This window comes from Arachis ipaensis, chromosome B1 (genome assembly GCF_059453495.1).
Source record: "Arachis ipaensis isolate K30076 ecotype BB chromosome B1, ASM5945349v1, whole genome shotgun sequence".
In the NCBI taxonomy this organism is placed as follows: Eukaryota; Viridiplantae; Streptophyta; class Magnoliopsida; order Fabales; family Fabaceae; genus Arachis; species Arachis ipaensis.
Window position 1 is genome coordinate 149,063,800 of NC_142436.1, and position 18,687 is coordinate 149,082,486.

General features: G+C 38.3%; 3 protein-coding genes across 3 annotated transcripts; 1 reads left to right on the forward strand and 2 right to left on the reverse strand.

The window, feature by feature from the left end:
- Positions 1–5,276: 5,276 nt before the first annotated feature.
- On the reverse strand, positions 5,277–5,752 carry LOC148578856 (uncharacterized). Its single transcript, XM_088502187.1, has 2 exons — positions 5,441–5,752; positions 5,277–5,372 (listed from the first exon to the last, which is right to left on the reverse strand). Exons 1-2 carry the CDS (start codon positions 5,750–5,752, stop codon positions 5,277–5,279), a joined length of 408 nt encoding a protein of 135 aa, XP_088358313.1.
- A 2,480-nt stretch (positions 5,753–8,232) lies between these two features.
- PAP26 (purple acid phosphatase 26) lies at positions 8,233–12,977 on the reverse strand. Its single transcript, XM_016344002.3, has 10 exons — positions 12,706–12,977; positions 11,994–12,217; positions 11,719–11,919; positions 11,411–11,522; positions 11,076–11,302; positions 10,309–10,447; positions 9,523–9,743; positions 9,179–9,300; positions 8,845–9,006; positions 8,233–8,730 (listed from the first exon to the last, which is right to left on the reverse strand). The coding sequence occupies exons 2-10, from the start codon at positions 12,156–12,158 to the stop codon at positions 8,652–8,654; spliced, it is 1,428 nt and encodes a 475-aa protein (XP_016199488.1). The 5' UTR covers positions 12,159–12,217; positions 12,706–12,977; the 3' UTR covers positions 8,233–8,651.
- A 4,408-nt stretch (positions 12,978–17,385) lies between these two features.
- LOC148578857 (uncharacterized) lies at positions 17,386–18,372 on the forward strand. The gene has a single exon (XM_088501243.1). The coding sequence runs from the start codon at positions 17,386–17,388 to the stop codon at positions 18,370–18,372; it is 987 nt and encodes a 328-aa protein (XP_088357369.1).
- Positions 18,373–18,687: the final 315 nt, after the last annotated feature.

Consider the following 18,687-nt stretch of genomic DNA (forward strand, 5'->3'; position numbering starts at 1 on the left):
CTCATTCAGTACCAACCAGTCTATAAATCAGGAACAAGGCGGACGACGGGCACCAAATCATCCAACACACCAAACTTACTGATTATATACTTAAAGTGATCTTTTACCGACTTGAGCGTCGGAGTCCTTTTTGCAGGTACCACGCTTGGGTCCGAGTTCACGAGGATACTCCAGATCTAGATCGAGCTGTCAGGCGCTCCGGGTTAACACCAGACCGACATATAGCTCGGAAAGAGTATTTTTTCCAGAACATTTGGCGCCCACCATGGGGCTACACCTCGCCATTAGTTTTGATCTAACATTACTATATTCGACTTGTATCTTCTTTTCTTTTTAGAAGCCGAAGCATGACGGATCATTCAGTGACTCCTCAGACCAACCCAATCAATGCCGAACTCTTAGCTGTTAATGCTGCTCTACAGGCGAAAAACTAACGAATGTCCGAACTGTTAGCAGCGATGCAGAACAATGGCGAAGAAAAGAACGACAAGAAGGCCAATGCCGACCTCCATGAAGAACGCTAGTCATAATCAAACGCGAAGACAAGAGAAACACCTCTCAAAACAGAAAGACAACGGACTGTCCCTTTTTCTGAAGAAATAATAAATTTTAAAATGCCAAAAAATTTTATACTTCCAATGATTTTAACACCATACAAGGGAATCGGAGACCCTAAAGTTCATGTCACAAAATTCGAATCTATGATGTTTATCAATAGTGACTCCGATCCCATCTTGTGCCGATCTTTTCCAACTTTTTTAGATGGAGTTGTTTTATTATGGTTTTCTAACTTACCTGCCGGTTCGATATCCAGCTTCGACTAATTTGCCAAATTATTCATAAACCACTTCGCGGCGTCCAAAATCTATGTGCGAGATTTAGACTATCTCAGACAATCAAGCAAGGACAACATGAGAGTTTGAAGGACTACTGACGCGCTTCACAATAGCAGCCATGGAAATCCTAGACCTCAATCCAGAGGTACAGCTACACGCAACAAAGAGTGGCCTCCGACCTGAAAAATTTCAGGAAGCAATAGCAGTCGCAAAGCCAAAGACATTGGAAGAATTTAGGGACAAAGCGACTGGGCAAATCGAAATTGAAGAATTATGTGAAGTTTGGAGAAACGAAAGACCATTATCTTGGAAGGAAGAGGAAAAGCCTCCCAAATTTCAAAGCAAGGATCTCCTAAAGCCCAAGCACTGGTCGACTTCATCTCGGACTTTACAAATACAGAAGAAACGGTCAAGACATGGCAACTATATGTAGATGGTGCATCGAATGAAAGCGGATGTGGAGCAGCGATCCTACTAAAAGACGACACTGGCGTACAAGCCGAACAGTCAATCAAATTCCTTTTTCAAGGCACCAATAACCAAGCCAAATATGAGGTACTTCTAGCAAGCCTCAGGTTAGCAGAGAAAATAAAAGTAAAAAATATATACGTATACTGTGATTCTCTCCTCGTAGTACAACAGGTAACTGGCTATTTTCAGGTACGAGATCCACTCTTAGAAAAATATTTAACTTCGGCAAAAAACATGATACAGAATTTTCAAAATTTTGAAATATCACATGTACCCAGATAACAAAACTGTAGGGTCGATATTTTATCCAAATTAGCTACATATAAGGTAACTGATTCATCAGACAATTATATCATCTCAGACTAATAGAACCAAGTCTAGATGTCAAATCTATTCTAAGTGTGTCACAGGAAGAATATTGGCGAAGCCCATTTATTCGCTATTTGAGAACTGAAGAAATACCAGAAACAGAAAATCTGAGGTCATTTAGACACTAAGCGAGCCATTACACCATAACAAGGTATCTCCAAACCATTACTAAAATGCCTCAGCCAAGCAGATGCAGAAAATGCCATTGCCGAAGTCCACGATGGCATCTGTGGACACCACACTGGAGGTAAAAGTTTAGCCATAAAAATCCTATGGGCAGGATACTACTAGCAGACGTTACGAGAAGACTGCAGAAATAAGGTACAAAGGTGTGATGCATGCCAGAAATGCACACCACTCATTCATAGCCCACCCGAACTTACACACTTCAGATGTCAGTTGGCCTTTTCACAAATGGGGAATGGACATACTCGGACTGTTCCCGGTATCGCCAGGATAGGTAAAATTCATATTAGTAGCTATTCATTACTTTACAAAATGGATAGAAGTACAGCCACTTGCGAAAATAACGTCGGACAAGGTACAAAACTTTATTTGGAAATCCATTATATGTAGATTGGTTTACCTAGAGCAATTATTTACGATAATGGCAAGCAATTCACAGATAAGAAAATTGCTTCATTTTTAACCGATCTGCATATCAAATATCATTTTTCCTTCGTCAAGCACCCGCAAAGTAACGGACTCGCAGAGGCAGCTAACAAAGTTATTTTGCAGGCCTTAAAGAAAAAACTAACAGATGCTAAAGGACGCTGGGCCGAACTCATACCAGAAATATTGTGGAGTTATAACACAACACCACAATCCACAACAAAAGAAAGCCCATTCCAATTAGTATACGGCACAGACTGCATAATTCCCATAGAAGTCAGTTAGGGGTTGGTGCAGAATTTATAACCCACAAAATAACCGGTAAGTGTACCAGGTCGTACCAAGTAATACCTCAGGTGAGTGAGGGTCGATCCCACGGGGATTGATGGACTAAGCAACAATGATTGCGTGAATTACTTAGTTAGGCAAACAGAAAAGAGTGTTTGGGTTTCAATTGCATTAAACAGTAAATTCAGAGAATTAATAAAGCAAGCAGTAAATTGGTGTGAAGAATATATGAGTAAAACAGTTAAGGTTTTAGAGATGTTTATTTTCTGGATTAACTTTTCTTACCAACTATTTTAATCATGCAAGATTCAATTCATGGCAAACTATATGTTACTAAACCCTAATTTCTTAGACCTTTTTAATCTCCTCTAACCTTCATCAACCGCCAATTCCTTGGTCACTTGATTCCGATTAGAGGGTTAAGTTCAAAACTAGTTTATGTGCCACAAAAACCCTAATTATCCAAATATAAAAGGATCATATGTCACGTATCCCGTTAAGTCTAGATAATTAGTGATTTAGGAGAATTTGTTTTCAAGCTGTTGTTCAGGTAAATTGCTTTTTCAAGGTTTACAAGAACTCAATTTGAATAAAGGTCATACTTCCGTTTCACCCAGATTTATAAGACAAAGAACGAAAACAAATTCTTGAAATTAAAATCAATACATGAATTAAAATAGAAAAGTAATAGTATCAATTCATACAATAGACAGAGCTCCTAACCTTAACAGTAGATGCTTAGTTGCTCATGGCTCAAAGAGAAAACTAGGATTCTGAAAAACTATAAAATGCGGAATCAGGTAAGAGAGACGAAAAGAGTCTGAAGGGCTGAATCTTTTCCCTTTTATATCTAATCCTAATTAATGTAAAATATATTTTCTAAACTAAATAACATCTTTTCCTATTTTAAAATAAAATAAAGTTTAATAAGAAATTAATAAAATCTTCGCGCTAGCTCCTTGGACGAATGGGGACCACCAAATTCACTAAGGGTGGCGCCAAACTTGAGTTGAGCCAAGTTTGGCGCCATCATACCGTGTAGAATCTTGCAATTACGGTGCTTATGAAGTTAAATTTGGAAAATTCCATGTTTGACTTCACTTCAACGCCACACACTCTTTCTGATTCTTTAGCATTGGTGCCAAACTCCAAATTTCTCAAGTTTGGCTTCAATTCCACGTCATGCATTCCTGGAGGTAGGTGAGTGTGGGGCCAAACTTGGAGAATCCCAAGTTTGGCGCCACCAAGGCAGTGATTCCAGAAAAAAATATAGACTATTATATATCGTTGGAAAGCTCTAGAAGTTAGCTTTCCAATGCCGTTAGAACTGTGTCAATTGGACTTCTGTAGCTCAAGTTATGTTCATTGGAGTGCAATGAGGTCAGGATTAACAACATCATCCACTTTCTTCCTTTTCTTCTACACGAACGCTGTCAAATCTGTCCAAATATTACCTGAAATTAATCAAATTGCACACAACTCAAAGTAGCATCATAGTGGCTCAAAAATACTTAAATCTTGATTAAACTTAGTAAATTCGAATGCAAATTCACTAGGAAAAGATAGGAAAGATGCTCACGCATCAGGGGTAAACTCGAACCGAATACTTTGACAAAAGCACCAACATGGAAGCCAGATCAGCCGAGCTTGATACAATAAGCGAAGATCGATGCCTAACCGAGCTCAAACAAAGATCCATGCAATTAGCTATGCAAAGGCAGTATAACAAGAAAGTACGATCGAGAACTCTAAAACAAGGAGGCTTGGTGTTAAGGCAAATAGAAGAAGTTCGGAAACCACCAGGGCAAGGAAAATTAGCTGCGAATCGGGAGGGCCCCTTCCGATTATCCAAAGTCATTGGAAAAGGAGCTTATTGTCTCGAAATGCTAGATGGAACAGCCCTCCCCAACACTTGGAACATTTCGTCTCTGAAGATCTATTATAGCTAACTTCTCTTTGTAAACAAAGTGGGGGTGGACAGGTACTCTTTTTCCTGATCACGAGGTTTTTTCCCTAAGGAGGGTTTTACTCGGACAGGTTTTAACGAGGCCGACCACCCCACACCTTTCAAAAACTGAGAGGTCTTTGTCACATATAAATAAATCTAATCCTCTTTCTCTCTCTGATTATTATAACAAACTATACTTTGTCAGTCATTAATATCGAACCAACAAAACAAAAGTTGGAAACAACATTCATATGTATGCAACACACATCCAAAATATTCATAAAGTCAAAACCGACATCATACGTCGGACAAAGTATTCCAAAGTAAAACCGATTCAAATATCGGTACCCAAACTACAATACCAAACAAAGATAGTCATATGTTTCAAATTACAAATATCAACAATTTTTTCAAGAAGGGGGAGGAACATTCTCAGCATGGCCCTCGCCCATCTCATCTTCCACAAGCTGTCTATCAATCACGGTCTTCGTCACATCAAGTCTTCCGACATCAAACTCGGGAGAAAACAGAAGGACCTGACTAACAGCACGGTCAAACCCTACAGCAAACATTTCAAGCCCCTCTTCCTCCAGTTCATGAATTCGAGATGTCATATCACCCTTGGTCTTGTCATTTTCCTTAATCTCGGCTTGGAAGAGACAAATCTGATCCTGAAGCTTTACAATTTCCTCCTCCCCACTTTTCATCTTTGTAGTTACGTTAATAATGACGTCGTCCCTCTCCTTCACAGATCACTCTAAGCTAACCACTTTGTCCACGACAACCTGCTGCTCCGCTCCCAACAACTTGGTCGCACAACCAACACATAACAAGCGCGAAGCCACAATCTACATAACAGCTAATCAATGACGAGTACATATCAAACACAAATTTATAAAGCAAAAAATTCACTAACCTGGATGAATTTTTCCATTCCTTCTACACCAGTTCGCCAAGTCAGCCGCATATCCCCAGAATAATGGGAAACTCGGTCAGCAAGCTCACCAATAGGAAATTGGTAGCTCCAAAGGGACTGGGGATTCACTCCCTCAATAAACCTGTGAAGTCTTTTCTGCCTCTCGAATACCAATTTATCACCAACTACGACATCCATACCTTCTTTGGATATGACTTCCAAAGACTTATCCGACTCATCTCTCTTCCTCTTTAAAGATACAGAACGTTGAGCAGCAGAATGAGCAGCGTCTCCACCAGTTTCCTTCACCATTCCAGAACCACTACCAACTTTTTCCTTTTTCCGACTCAAAAAGGATTGGAGCCGAGAAGTGTTCAGGTGAGACACTCGTCCACCTACAAGAAACAACAACAATACGTCAACAATCAGAAATCATTAAAAATAAAAACACAGGTTCAGAATTACCTATATATGCTTTCAACCCTTCTTTATCATTTTCCTTCTCAAAACGTAACAAATCAGGAATAGACAAGTATTCACCAGCAGCAAAATTTTCTATTAGAAAATCTAAAAAGAGGTCTTCTTCCTCGCTCCTCTCAGTAGTCTCAAGAATCTGCATTGGCTCCGAGCACCAATACAGAGGATAATTCTCTATCAGTTCACTATCTAAATAAAAAGGGTACTCGGTCTCTAAAGATTGAACCTTTACAAACAAGGATTTAAAGTTTCTAAAGGAAGACTTATACAAAAGAAAAATGGAGCGTCCGGAAAAACTACAGAGAAAAACCCAAAGGCCCTTCCGCACTCCCTTTGATTGAAATAAAGAAAAGAAAACATTTAGAGAAGAGGAAAACTCCAGAAAATCCATCAAACATTCATACGCACGCAAAAATGTCCAGGAATTAGGGTGTAATTGCGAGGGAGCACAATTAAGTTGAGTCAAGACTTTGCATTCAAAATAAAAAAAAGGGGAATTGCACATGCAACTCAGTAAAGCAAGGAGTATACATGTAGAAATACTCCCAATTAGAGGTGTTCGCGGTGCGGTTTGGATCGATTTTGAGTGAAAAACGCATCCGACCTGAACACTAATTTTACTTGCGTTGCGGTTTGGATTGGATGTTTTTTTTTTTTTTTTTAAATATGATCCGATCCGCTCCAATTTCAAGCGGTTTGGATTGGATTGGATTTTCGGTTTTGTAAATTAAAAAAATTAAATACATATAACAAGTCTCAACATCAAATTTTAAATAATCAACAATGATATAACAAGTCTCAATAATATCTCAAAAAGCTAACAATAACATAATAATAAAAATAAAATTATAAGTTAGTTAAAATAAATAAATAAATAACATTTTGAACATAAAATATTTATTAAATAATAATAATACATGAATAATATAAAAATGTATAACGAATTGAACATGTTATAAGTATAATTGTAAATATAATAATAAAATAATAATATTATAGTACATTGTCCGGTTTGGATTGGATTAGATCGGTTATGAAAAATAGATCTGAAATCCGATCCGATCCAGCGGTTTGCAAAAAATAGAATCCAATCAAATCCAAATTAGTGCGGTTTTAATCGATTTTCGGTTTGAATTGGATTGGATGAACGGTTTAATTTGGATCGTTTTAGATTTGAACACTCCTACTCTTGATCCCCCTCCTTTCGCAGACTCTCTCCTCACTAGCACAGGAGAGAAGTTCAACGCAAATCCCTGACCCTTCCCTAGCAAGCTTCAGAGCTTCCAGCTCACGAAGCAACTCGGCATCACAGTACGATGACGCGCGAATCTTCACATCAACATGAACCGAATGGTAGAGATTTTTCTTGTTCACTTCAACTACTGTGACTTTGTCTTTTTCCTTTTCTCTAACCATTTCTTTTCGAAAAAAACTGAGACAAAGAAAGTGACAAGAAGGGGAGAAAACAAACCTTTTGAAAACATATCCTTTTCCCCACTCAAGCAAAAACGATCTGACTCGTGCATTGTATTTCTTCCCAATGAGAAAACGGCAATAAAATTTAATTGCAATCCACTAATTTAGAGGAAAGTTAAAAACTAAAACTGTCTACATACCCAATACAAACAGTCCGTATCCCAATTGGTCAAACAATTTATTACAGCCCAGTTAACAAGGTAAACCATTATTAAATCCCATTTTTTCTTTTTAAAACCGTTACATATCTAATAAAATTATGAACAAAAATAAAACCCAAGCTTGAAAAGTCAGCAACGAGCGTTGAGTTTGAGGGCTACAATACTTACTATTAAGCACCGAGGTATAACTGTACAGAGTAAACTCAACTTGTTAAACTACATTTTTCAAGTCAAGCTTGGGGCTATGTACTATATCCCTAGTACATCGGATGAACCGAGTTATATCTCGGCACGTTAAACTACATTTAAAAATTAAAACGACCCTATCCTAACAAACCACTCTCTATGATCTCGCCCCAAAATTGGTCACGAAAATCTTGGCTCAAGCTGATGGCTCATTCAGTACCAACCAATCTATAAATCAGGAATAAGGTTGACGACGAGCACTAGATCATCCAGCACACCAAACTTACTGATTATACATTCATTTTCTTAAGTGATCCTTCACTGACTTGAGCATCGGAGTCCTTTTTGCAGGTACCACGCTTGAGTCCGAATTCACGAGGATACTCCAAATCTAGATCGAGCTGTTAGGCGCTCCGGGTTAACACCAGACCAACATATAGTTTAGAAAGAGTATCCTTTCCATAATAATAATAATAATAATAATAATAATAATAATAATAAAAGCAGTTGAATTGAATTTTATATGCACGTCCCCGTTACATTACACTTGAAGTAAGGTATAATTACCTTGACGCAAAACGTTGATTATTTTCCCTCCCTCAGTCCTCATCTCCAAAAGTCCAAATAGTAACACTAATTAAAAATTTAAAACAAGTATGGACTCGTGACTGGTGACTTGATCATCCTTCTACTTAGTACACAGAATAGTAATTTGGTTTAGGCTTTTTCCTCTTCAGCTGCAATCTTGTGATCTCACAATCATTAGCGTGATAAGCAGACGCTTATTACATTTCTAAAGACCTGTATTTCACTCATCCCAAAACTATTGAGCAGAATATACTAGCGAGCGAGCGTTTTTGACTTTATTCTTCTTCACTACCCCCAACACATGCATTCTTCGAGCTACTCTCTTAGATGGTGGTAATTGTATCTGCATCAAATAGCCTCACTAGAAGATGCTTGTTCAGCTTTCTTCGCCTATGACTTCCCCTGTAAATACAACAAATGGGAATTATCATATGGCTTTCACATAAATGTAACATAATAAGCCTCATAACAAGAAGATGCATCATTCATTTACAGATTAGTGAAAAATGAACCTACCAATACTGGTTATGCAACACGAATGAGTCAGTTTTGACTTTCTTGCCATCATCATTGCGATTCCAGTGGTAGACAGCATGGGTCCTATTCATTATTTCCAAAGTGGAGTGTCCATAGCTGGCTTCTCGAAACGCAGAGTATTGAGGCTGTGGTTCCGTAAACCTTGGCCAATAAAAGGTTTGAAAATTGAAAATTACATTACATCATTGATAAACGATTACAAAGGACACGAACCTTGAAGAGATTAACTAGAAATGAAAGCAAATATTAAGTGATCTTTTTTTGAACAAGATTAGCTGCCTATACTGGACAAAGTCAAAGCATTTTAACTCACCTTGAAGCAAGACCTTCTTGATTTCCTCCATCTCCAACTGTTATGTAAATAGGTGCTGATTTGTCCGGTACGGGATACCGGTGACCGCTGGTGATGTTGTAGTCAACATTGGAGTAACGATACTGAAAATGCGGGCGAAAAAAAAAAATTGACTATTGAGTATATGGTAAGATATCACAAGGGTACAACACTTAAGTATAATTTATTTTTTTTCCGAAAATATCAATATTCTCTATGCTAGACTGCTAGTATCTCCAAAATCATGTATTCACATGCTATCTATCGTTTGGGTAGTGCAAGGACAAAAACCATATCAGGAAAAGAAAAAAGGGTAGAAACCATACTGATCTTTCATAAGCATGAACATGACCAGCAAAGATCACATCAACTTTATGATCGATGAACCAGCTCTCGAAAGCTGCTCGCATGCTTTCACCCTCCATGTAATGCGCTTCATTACTGTTGTAGAGTGGCACATGCATTAGAACAATGAGCCAAGGTGTCTTCTCCCTATCAACTCGATTGAGCTCATCTTTGAGCCAAGTCCACTGAGGTGTGTACTTCACTGTCATGACATATCAATATTGTTAGGAATATGTGTATATATATATATATATATATATATATAGAGTACACTCTACAATAACATTTTGAAAAAGAACAGCAAGTACAGCAAAAGATCGCAGTTCTTTTGCAACTAGTACAGATGGGCTCTTACTATATGATACTTTTAAGGCTGAAAAAACATAAAAAAGTGGGTCACCAACATTGTTAAAGATAAACTAACAACTAATCAGGTCACTTTCTTTTTAAGTTATCAAGAGGACTTTTTTTTCGTAAATTTAGAATGAAGATAGAAGCATTTGCTCCTTATTGCTCTACATCATGCATAGTTTCACCTAACACATGCTTTTTATGGTTATGAACACTATAAAACCCAAGTTGCGAAACTATGTAGTAGAATATAACAGATAACCAGCTTTTTTTTTTTTTTGTCAAGAGTGAGAGATTAGGGATTTCGTGACATCATAGATACATAGCATTTTTCATAACAGTGTGGTTCAAGATCATAGACAGATAATCAACATGTACAGAAAATCAATAAATAGATAAAAGAGGAGATTTGTTACCAAAAGGTGAGTAGCTGGATATCACAATAATATGAGCAGATGCACGCCGGATTGCATACCAGAGGGGGCTGCTGCTTTTGGAGGCCAAATAAGGAGTAGGAAATCGGTTAAGAAAATTCCTGAAAGGAACAACTTCTCCCTGCACATGCATATGTATTGAGGAATATTAGGCCAGGTCTATAACATCCAATGCAAAGATTTTGAAATTTTGAAACATTTGCATCAAGAGAAAATGGAAGTTTTATGATTTAGAACATTTGAAACATTTGCAACAAACCTCATGAAATTTACTTTATCAACACAAAACTATTGGGTCTGAGCAACAAAACAGTCAATGGCTTTTTCTGTATAAAATAAGTATTAATCATATTAAATTTGCTACAAAACCACAGAAAATAGCAAGGGTGGCACGAAACAAAAAAGACATCTAGCTCAAACCATAGTTTGCATTTAGTAAATATGCATGCATCAATATCAGTTCAGCTTTGCGATGTAAGAGAACATCACTGGAAAATAAAATATGATTCTATGGGTAAAAATCCCACATCAGTCAAGAAAATGATCACACAGTTCCCCTGTTCCAGACATGGTAGTTTAGTTGTAGGATAGAGTGCACTTTTTCACATACCCTCCAATAGATAAAAAAGAAAAGGGCCACAGTTAGAGTTTACTATTCTATAGGTGCATAAAGTAATCACTTCATTTTACTCTACCAGTGCAGAAAAGAATAACCAATACTCATCCCAGACTCAGGTTAGTACTCTTACCATATAGGGCATGTAATCTATTTCATGATTTCCAGCAGACCAAATCCATGGTTGATATGCTGTACTTTTTTCAACAAACCGGCCCCATGTATCCCACCGCTGACCAACATCATTGTACTGATACCTATCAGCATAAGAAAGATCCCCAACAAACAGCACAGTCTCGGCTCCGCTCTCAATGTAGTGATCAAGTGTGGAAAGCGAATTAAATGTCTGGCCCAAATCACCTGCAATGTGCATACGATAATTTATTTATGAATGAATCTAAAATCCAGGATGTAAAAACCATGTTGTAGTTGAACAAAAATGGGAAAAAAAAAAAAAAGACAACTTACCAATGATTCCAAATTTGTAGGGAGCATCTGGCCCAACTTTGGGAGGTGTTTTGAACCAAAAATCTCGAGAAGAATCACCACTTCCTATTCTGTAATAGTATTTAGTGTCATACTGAAAAGGGGAGATCAATGAAAATTAAATGAACAAAAGCTACAATGTGAGATGATAATTATACAAAGATAGTGTAATCTTATGAAAGTTAAAACACATGACAAGAGCTGGATTTTCGTCCTCAAATTTTAATTTTGACACTGCAATGGAATGCCGCTGATGATAGTTCTACTTTCTAATTTGATCAAAATATTACCTCAAGATCTTCAATAAGGCACTGATGAATGAAACCAGACTTGTATTGATAGAAAGTGTAGTTTGTAAATGAGCCATCTGCAGAATCATGAAGTTTATTCTCTGATGTTCCATATTGCACTTTGCAGGATCCTGGTTCATCAGTTGTCACCCAGGAGATGATCACTGCTTTTCCATCATAGTCACCTTGGGTGATATGTACCTAAACAGATTTAATTAAGGCAGCGAGTCATTAGCTTATAACATTATCATCATTAATATTATTTCAAAACTTACTTGTTGAGGTGCATTGTAACCCTTTGGAACTGCAAATGCTTCATGGTCGAGGGGGATGTCCTTGGATGGATACTCTGAGCGAACGAAAGAGCTTGTGATCCTGGCACTCCCATCTTTGACAGAGCTGAGGAACACAAAGGAAGCTAGGAAAAAATGAAGCAACATCGTTGTAGCTGGTGAAGCAACCCTTGCCTTTAGTCCTTTACCAGCCTCGAGAGCTTAAACTACATACATTCAAAAATCAAATGAAATTCATTTTTAACTGTACAGTAATACAGTGTTAAGAGTTTGTTAAGTTCATGTTGAATTAGGTCTGGGAATGACTTGCTTTATCGAAATATAAACCTTTTCTACAGAATTCTCTCGAGACTGTAATTAGTTAGATTTGATTAGCATTTCCTTGAATCCACTAAAGAGAAGGTAGCATTTTTTTCCAACTGAGATGCAGAAAGCAATTCCTAAATCCCTAACTAATAATAATACGAATATGAGGGAGGCAAGAGAGTTAGCATTTTTTAGAAACAAAGGCGGGTGAGGTTGAATAAACATTCCATGTCGAAAACAGAGATAATCGCAATCATTGAAGAAAGAATAATTAAAAGGAATGGGAGGTATTAATGAGGATTATGACTTCATTGAAGATGCTATTCCGATCCTATAATTGCATAGCAGTGATTAGGAAAAACGCGGAGAGGGAGGGCGAGGTGGTTACCTTTGGATCAAAGAAGCATTTGCAGAGAAGATGTAGAAGAATGAAGAAGTAGAAGGAGTGTATTGAAAGGGAAGAGGAAGAATTGAGAAGCCTTCAAGCCCTCTGGTTTTGGGCTTTAGGTCGGTGTAAGGTATTGGGAACCGGAATGAGACACGACTGCACGAGCAAGTGGTTAACGTGAAACGGAGGATAGCACACGCGCCTCTTTCTCATTCGTCCAAACTTTCCGGCTTACTCTGTCACATTCCCTCTCTTAAATCTTAATCTTCTTCATCATTGCTGACGCACACTTCAAATACACAAAATACAAACATTTTAATTAATAAAATACTGACATGTAAATGACATGGTGAATTTTTAGATGAGAAATATTAGGCATCAGTAATTTTTATAATTTGTAGTCATTAAATAATCATGAATGATAGTTTTAATGGTGTGAAATTGGTTTGGGATTTCATTCAATGACTCATTTTTTTTTGCTGGTTACATACTGACCAGAATTTAACAAAATTGCTGGTCACCTAGACTTTCCCTTAATAAATAGTCATATATATTTGATTAAACGAGTTAATTGAATTTGCAATTAAACTTTGAATTCGTGTTTAAATTTAAAATTGTCTTAAATTTATTTTGAATTTAATAATTATTATTTTTGAGGTATTGTTTTGTGATAAATTGATGATGTAGTTAGACAGAAATCAGATTAAATTTGTAAATATTATTTTTTTTATCTGATCTCTAAATATAATTAAAACGATATTGTTTTAAATATGGAGAGAAATTTAATATGTTGGTATTATTGTGTCTTTGTTTTTCACAAAATTTCTTCTTTTTTTTCTCTTAATCCTTGCAGCTACTTAGCAATTGTTAGTGCTGTCACTGCAGGAGCAATTTTTCAACGTAAATTGGCTTAAATAGATATTACAATTTTCTCACATTCGAAGTTCTCATGCCCTGTCTTTCTTCTTTTTTTTCGCCTTCGATCTCCACTCCATTTATTGCCACCTAATCACTCCTAAAATCAACCCCTCTCTTTTCAACGAGAGCATTTAATCTTGCCATTAGACATACTTCCATCCCTGCTACCCCAAATTCTCTCCCATCGGCCGTTGATGCTGTGTTGTCAGGGGTGAATGCGGATCGGATCGGATATGATCAAAATCTATATCCGATCCGCACTAAAATTATCGGATCAGATCCAATATCTGCGATTTTTAAGTTTAGATCTGATCCAATCCGATCCACACATTTGCAGATCAGATCTCGAATATATCCGCAAAATATATAAATATTTTAAAAAGCTTATTTTTATTTAAAATACTATTTTTTTACTGTTTTAAACATGTTTACTCTTAAAATATTATTAAATATATTTTTCTTAAATAATAAAAATAAAATCATACAACATATATGATAATTGTTAGTTGAAATAAAATATAAAAAAATATTTACTTATTTATTTATTTATTTGTTCAAATTCACGGATATGCGGATCGGATTGATATTCGCAATTTCTAGATCAGATTCAGATAAATACCGCAAATATGCGGATCAGATTCGATCCATGAACACCCCGCTGGCCTCCTCTCCGCTGCTAAGCTACCTTTTCTCTCCCTTTCCATGACTGTTGGTTGTCTACCTTCCTTTCCTTCATATACAACATATGGGTTAGAGTGGATTTGGAATTTCCAGTGGCGACGAGAGTTATTTCAATGGAAGCTGGAACTAGTAAACTAGTTTCATGCGGTTCTGCAATCCGTGAAACTGACAACTGAGAGAGAGGACATGGTGGTCTGGAAATTTGATAAAAAGGTGTTTATTCTACTAACTCTTTTGTGCAGATATTGTAGGTAGAGGTACTTTCGGCAAATATTACAAGCTATAGCTTCACTAGTATTATTTGGAGAGGATTCGTCCGACCAAGGGTTGAGTTGTTTACTTGGTTTGCACTGGTTGGTACGGTGAATACAAGGGAAAGACGGTGTAGATTAGGTGTTATTGGCCAGAATGATAACATGTATGTTTTATGTTATAATTCTGTTGAAAACTACATTTCACTTGTTCATTGGTTGTGAGCTCACTTAACAAGGGTGGTGTGCTTGGTTGTTCGCTCTTGGAAGGATATGAACTATTCCAAGTACGCTCAAGCATCACTATGAAAGTTAAACGGATATATCAGCGAGAAAGATGGAACGGAAGTGGTGGTTGGTTGGCTTTCTTGCGGTCATCTGGACTAAAAAGAAATGATAGAATCTTCAAAAATCAAGGTTTAAGTGTGGTGGATATTATTAACAAATCCTTTACAAGTTACGATGAGTGGATTAGTGGTGAATCATGTGGTTGTTGATGACAATGCCAAAAATGGCTAGGGGTTGTTATTTTTAAGGTCATGATTTTTGTTTCTTTTCTTTTGCTCTATTTTATTGTGTTGAGTTTTTTTTACTTTAAAAAAAATTCTAATTAAACATATGAAATTATTTAATGATTTATAATGCTATTTTTATAAAAAGATGTCATCATAGAGTATTTATTTTTTAATTATTGTAATTGAATTATTATTTTTTGTCAATAAAGTTACAGTTTTATTTTTTATTTTTGGGTATTCATCAATGTTGCATTTTTTCAAGATAAAAAACTGATGGTTGATAAAATCAACTTTATATAAACATATATGAGAGTTTTTATTTTTCTGTAAACACAAGATTTGATACACGTATCTCTTCTATAGAACTTGAAAAAAGAAAAAACGGCAAAAAATAATAAAAAGTTAATATAATTGTTACGGTGGGTAACCAGAGATTAGTGGGTCGGATGACGTTGGTTGGCTCAAACGCGTGAGGGAGGTGGCTATCGAGTGCACCTGAAACTCGGTGTTCCTCCGTCCGACTTGTGCGTGTGGAAGAATGGGGGGTGGTACCTGCAATGACACTCCAATGCCTAAGTTAGCAAGAGTGTGAGCAAGTTGAGAATGTATTGGGACTTAGTGATACCTGAGGGATGTCAGGGTATTTATAGTGGTGAACCAATAACCACCGCTGAAGTAGTGCCACCTTTTTAGGTGGATAACCGTTCCCATATCTTAGGGAGGTTAAGATATGGCTCTATGAAGTGGTTAGAGAGTTTCTAGGGGCAGTTACTCATTCGAATGAGTGTTATCTGCCAGCTAACCCTCGTATCCGACTTCTTTGGAGCAGGTCGTGTTCAGTACCGACTTCTGGGGATGAAGGCTGGTACTGGGGGAGGGCCAACCCCTTTGGGTTGGGCTTCTTTGCTTGGATCCTGGGCCCTATTTATTGGGCCAGGGTATGAACAGTGCCCCTACTCGAGCCCAATTTATTTTTAAGAGTTGGGTTCGAGTATTCAACTCGGGGTCATAGCCGATTTGTGAGAGGACCGACGTGATGGTTTGAAAACCGACGTGATTTTTCGTGACCTTTTGGTTCTGACAGTTACGTCCAATCAAGCGTCGTGTCCGTTAGGGGTGTGCGTAGGGATTTAATAGCCTTGGTAACGGTGCATCTTCATTAATGATTGCCCCGATTTTACCGTTATGCCCCTAACGTTCTTATAAATATTTTCCCTCTCTTTCGTTGTTTCGTTTCTGCGATCTTTCAAATTTTCCTTGCATTCGTTCGTGCTGCGTTCTTGCGTCTTCGAAGGCTTTTTGCTTCCAACCCTTATTTCCGGATAAAGGTTAGTTCTTTAATATGCCTTTGTAGATAAATTTGATTTGTAGACTTTAGTTTCGCATCCTCCTCCCTTTAGAGACCGTGTTGGTGATTTTTCTTTTCCCCTTGTAGGTTTGTTACCCCTTTTTTATAAAAAGAAATGGCTTCTGTAGATGCTCTCTCTCACTGGGTTGATGTCACGGTCTTAGGGGAGGAGCCCTCAGTCGATTCTGAGTTCATTACCAACCTTCGCACTCATCACAGAATTTGTACTTCTGAGGATGACGAACCAAAATACGAATTGGTAGTCCCGGGTCCTGAAGACCGGGTTTGTTTTGGAAGAGTCGATGAGGCGGCCCCTCATTTTTTCTTTATGTATGAGTGCATGATCACCCGTTTGGGTGTTTTTCTTCCTTTTTCGAATTTTGAGATATCTGTTTTGCGTCACTGTCGAGTCGCTCCCACCCAGCTTCACCCCAACTCTTGGGGTTTTTTGAAAATTTATCAATTTGTCAGCCAGGCTTTAGAGTTCCCGACTTCTTTAAAGATTTTTTTCCATCTTTTCCATATGACAAAACCCTTCAGTGGGCTAAACAATAAACAACAGTGGGTGTCGTTCCGAGCCATACAAGGTCGGAGACTTTTTACCCTTTTTGACGAGTCCTTTCATGACTTCAAGAACTACTTTTTCAAAGTGCAAGCTGTAGAGGGTCACCACCCCTTTTTCCTGGATGATAATTCTTCTCCCCGATTTCCTTTATATTGGCTGGAGGCCTCCCCTTGCGAGAAATATGGTCTGGATGACTTAAATGAGGTAGAAGCAGCCATTGTGGGGTTCCTCCGAGAAGCGTGGGGGAGGGCCCCATACTTGGATACTAAAAAATTTCTCCAGGGGTCGCCGACCTTTGTCCAGTCACAATTAGGTAGCTTTTTGTGTTTCTTGCTTATTTCCGACTTGCAATTTCTTTTACCGACTTTGTCTGATTTTAGCTACCAATTTGTCTTTGCAGAGATGGCAAAGAAAAACGCTCAAGAGTCTTACCAGAGGGTTCAGGAAGCCAAGGCAAAGTCTCGAGCCAGGTCTGGAGGTGTTAGGACGGTTGTCTCTCCCCCTCCTCCTCCTCGGAACGTTGGGACTCCTTCTCAACCTATTGTAATTTCTTCCTCTGCTTCTTCTCTGCCACCCCCTCCCATCCGACCTACTCCCGAACCAGAGCCAAAGAAGCGCAAGACCTTAGAGTCTGGTGCTTCTGGTGAGGCGGACGCTCTTGCGTTCGTCCTAAAGAACATCTATCCTCATGCTCGTATGAGTATGGATGATGTTTCTGTTCGGCACTACCTCACTACTGTGGTTGAGGAGAGTCTCAAGACGGCAGGGGTTTGTGGCAAACTCTTGGATATATTTGAGAAGACTCCCATCAGCTCTTTAGGGACGACCTCGAGGGTCGAGGAGCTGGAGGGTAGGCTTCGTATATATCAGGAGCATGAGAAGGAGTTGGAGGGGAAAGTCGCCAAACTGGAGGGGGAGAGGAACAGCCTCCGAGAGAAGGGGCAGAAGTTGCAAGCCCAATGCAACATGGAGGTGGAGTTGAGGAAGGCAGCGCAAGCCAGCTACAATAGTTTATTTGCTGATCTTGTGTCTGTAAAGAACGACTTACTGAACGCTCGGAAGGCCTACACCGAGTTGGAGGACTCTATTGCGGATGGTGCTGATGAGGCCTGGAGGATTTTCAAGGAACAGGTCGGAGTTATTGCTCCTGACTTGGACCTTTCTCCTTTGGACCCTGATAAGGTTGTTATTGATGGTGCCATCGTGGATCCTCCTGCCCCCATAGTGGAATCTGAGTCTGATTTAAAGACTCGGGGGCAGAGGATCGTAGAGTCCCCTCCTCGCTCTAAGGACGCTCCGAGTTCTTCTACCGTTCCTCCGACTTCCTCTTCAACTCCTGCTCCTGGCGTTCCCCCTGACTCTGCTGGTGGTGATCTTCTAAAAAAGTGATTTTGGCTATTGGGGCCCGGCCTGTGGGCCCCTTTTTAAACTCTTTATATTTATTTGTTGGTGTTTTGAACAATTTTTGGCCTTTTAAGGTCGTAAACAAAACAGTAATGCCCTTTTTTAATAGGGGTTTAATTTAGCGTTAAATAAATGCCCTTTTTGGATAAGGGCTTTGAGTTACCTTATGCGCGCATGCTTTTCGTGGTTCCTTTGACTCTTTGATCTTTTCTGGAGAAAACCTTTTCTTTGGGACTTGCCTGCTTTTCTGAATTTCCTTGATTCTCAAGGCAGCCTTTTTCTTAGTTTTTCCTTATCTCT